General features: G+C 41.8%; 1 protein-coding gene across 1 annotated transcript in view; it reads right to left on the bottom strand.

Moving 5' to 3' along the window:
* The window catches only part of LOC123986223 (transmembrane channel-like protein 3), a 45,394-nt gene that overhangs the window by 10,630 nt on the left and 31,355 nt on the right, over window positions 1-3,409 (bottom strand). The window contains exon 14 of the mRNA XM_046074361.1: window positions 716-844. Coding sequence (XP_045930317.1) covers window positions 716-844 — 129 coding nt within the window. The remainder of the gene's footprint in view (window positions 1-715; window positions 845-3,409) is intronic.

Below are 3,409 nucleotides of genomic sequence, written 5' to 3'. Positions count from 1 at the left end.
TAACCCCCGGTTTTTTTTTTTTTCCGGGGGGGGGGGGGGCAATCACTTTTTTCACTCAGGGCTTGGATCCCCCCCCCCCTTAATAATAAAAACCTTCATTTAAAAACTGCATGTTATGTTTACTTGTGTAATCTTTGTCTAATATTTCAATTTGTTTGATGATCACACTGAAACATTTCAGTGTGACAAACATGCAAATAAGAAATCAGGAAGGGGGAAAACACTTCTTCACACCACTGTATGTGTAGAGTTTGACAATAGAAATCTGTTTTCACATTCATCTGCTCTGAGCTTATCTTAAATTTTAGTTTAACACGTGGACATACCCACAGGAAGCCAATCATGGTCTAATGTGCAAATTACGTGTGATGTGGAAACTTGAACCCCCCTCCGGAGAGTGCCGGAGTAAGTGTGAGTGAGAGTCCTTGAGCAACACTCTGAACCACTGATGAATAAGCAGGGTGGCACCTTGCATGTCAGCCTCTGCTATAAGTCTATAGCCTATAGTTTATAAGGCCACAACCTACCAGCACCTCTAAGCTCACTGATTAATACGTTAATATATTAACACAATACATCTGTGATGTTTTACAGCAGTTTTGTGATGGACTATTTCTTGGCCGTGAACTTCCTAGAGTCTTCACTGGTTGCCTGGCAGCTGCTCAAAGCAACTCCTTTTACAGTTTTAAAACATAAAAACTTGTGTACAACTCACAAACTTGCTCTCTAAATCCCAGCAACAGCAGTCACTCAGGTACCGAACAACCAAACCTCTGATGAAGTCGATGAGCAGGATGCTGGCCACTGTGAAGATCATGTCAATGATGGACAGCTTCAGCATCTCCTGGAGACACACCATACACATACCCGTCAGGACATGATGTAAAATGACAAACATATACAGTTCATTTAATTATTCATCACTCAAACCAGGCTAAAACCTGCTCATTATGTCAATAGAGTCTCTAGCTGTGTGTTTCAGCACTGCAGTATGCACTTCAGAGACTTGGAGAGAAGACATTATAATTTTTTTTTCTCAGGTTAATGCATCTACAGAATGATTAAGATGAGCAGGTCAGAAATGTGTATGGCAATTACCGTGTAGGTACTATAAAAAGAAAATGACAGGGGTAATACTATTTAATGGTTTAGTTGCTCCATCAGCAACTTTTTGTCTAGACTAAAATGTGTCTCTATTGGATGGACTGACATCAAATTTCAGACATCAAATTTCAGACATTAATGTCCCCCCTCAGGATAAACTATGATAACTTTGATGATTCCCCTGACATTCTTGACAAAACTTCAGTTTATCCAATACTTTGGTTAATGACCTAATATCAGCTAAACTAATTATATACAGTACCCATTCAGCCTCAGCTGCAGTGGTGGAAAGTACAAATACTTCGTTACTGTACTTAAGTAGTTTTTTTCGGTATCTCTACTTTACTTGAGTATTTTTAGTTGCTGCAACTTTTCGCTTTCACTTCGCTACATTTTAAAGTCAAATATTGACTTTTTACTCCGTTATATTCTGCACGAGACCTCGTTACATTGGTATTAGTCGTCTATGCAGCGCACTTGAGTGGAGCAGCAGTGAAAAACAAATGTAAAACTGATAAAGCCGACTCGGTGCGGATCAAGTTCAGCCAGTTGATGTGACACTGGCATACGCAGAGACAGTGCAGCGCAGAGCTTTCCTGTCAAAGGTGAAGAAGGCGAATGTTCACAACTTTAATGAGAGGATGAAGAGGGACTACCCTTCTAGGCACAAGGTGAGAAAAATTCTATGAGAGTGAATTGCGGGAACAGCAGTCAGGTGAACCTGTTCTCTCTTCTCAGAGTTTGATGTAGATCACAGCAGCTGCAGTGAATCTCTCCGTCTGTCTGTCCCTCTAAGCAGCTGAGCAGCGCAGCTCTTGTCTGTGTTGTGGTTTCTTGCTAGACTGTGACTGAACAGTGTTTATTACGTTTGATAAACGCAGACGGGCCACGGTGTTTATAAACTGTAGCTCGGAAATGCGTTCATATGCGCGTGCACGAAATTAAACGCATTCCAGCAAGAAATCTGTGGGACCAGTCCAGACAGGATGTGAGGGCGCTCCTCATATATCATTTAAAAACAAGACAGTAAAGTTTAGTTACAACTCTGGACTAATGCAAGATGGGAAGCAGTGGATTCACATTGAGTATTAAAATGTTGATTAGCTGGACAGACTGGCCAATATGGATGCACATCTCAGTAAATAATAAGCATCACATATTCAGCCCAGTCATTTTATAAATAGTATTTTATATTTGAAAATGTATTGAAGGAAACCTGGAGGAGCCAGTTTGAATGGGCCTGATGGAGCTGATAACATTAATATGTAGAAAATATCTATAATTTACAGGGGCTGTGCGGAAGTTTGTCAGTGGAGTAGATGCTGGATCATCAGCCAGTACAGGCACAGTTAATCCACATCCAGCCTCAGCCAGTAACAGCACAGACAGACACAGTCCAAAATTCTTTAGCAGGTCCCACAGTCCCAGGTGAAACACATCCATCCTCAGCCAGTACCAGCACAGCCAGAGATGTACAGCCAGCATCAGATCCAAGCAGCTCACACCCTAAAGGAACAGTTGCTGCTCCACATGACCCAGCAGATTGGCCCCCAGTTTTATCAGACTTTATGGGGACTGAGTTAGTGCGCAGAGGTCGATTCAAACCAGCACTTGATTTTTCTAGAAGAGGTTTCTACTCAGGCTTCTTACAGAGGGAGGATTGTAGTGAGAGCATTACGGTGTCAGGTGTGACAGTGCAGCAGCTCCGCAGCCAGTTTGTGGTAACGTAGCTGGTAGAGTTTTGCGATATAAACATCTGAAAACTGAAGCCAGCCTTGCTCTGTTTGGGACTGTGAGCTGCCCTTTATGAGAGGTGCTGAAGTTAACGTGTGGATTTTTGCTGAGATTGTAAACTGAGAAGTGTTTCAGTTAGTTTTGGTTTCCGCCTCCTTGTTACATCTTAGTATACCCAAAGTCCCAAATGGGGTTCTGTGTCTGTCAGACGGTCTGAAGGGGATACTACTGAGGAATCTTGGAGTTATCTTTGATCAGGACATGTCGTTTAAGTCTCACATTAAGCAAATTTCAAGGACCGCCTTTTTTCACCTACGTAATATTGCGAAAATCAGGAACATCCTGTCTAAAAATGATGCAGAAAAACTAGTCCATGCATTTGTTACTTCTAGGCTGGATTACTGCAATTCCTTATTATCAGGCTGCTCGAAAAAGTCCATTAAGACTCTTCAGCTGATCCAGAATGCTGCAGCACGTGTTCTGACAGGAACCAGGAAAAGAGATCACATTTCTCCTGTTTTAGCTTCTTTGCATTGGCTTCCAGTAAAATCCAGAATAGAATTTAAAATCA

The sequence above is a fragment of the Micropterus dolomieu genome, linkage group LG17 (genome assembly GCF_021292245.1).
Source record: "Micropterus dolomieu isolate WLL.071019.BEF.003 ecotype Adirondacks linkage group LG17, ASM2129224v1, whole genome shotgun sequence".
In the NCBI taxonomy this organism is placed as follows: Eukaryota; Metazoa; Chordata; class Actinopteri; order Centrarchiformes; family Centrarchidae; genus Micropterus; species Micropterus dolomieu.
This window is presented reverse-complemented; position numbering and strand designations above follow the sequence as displayed.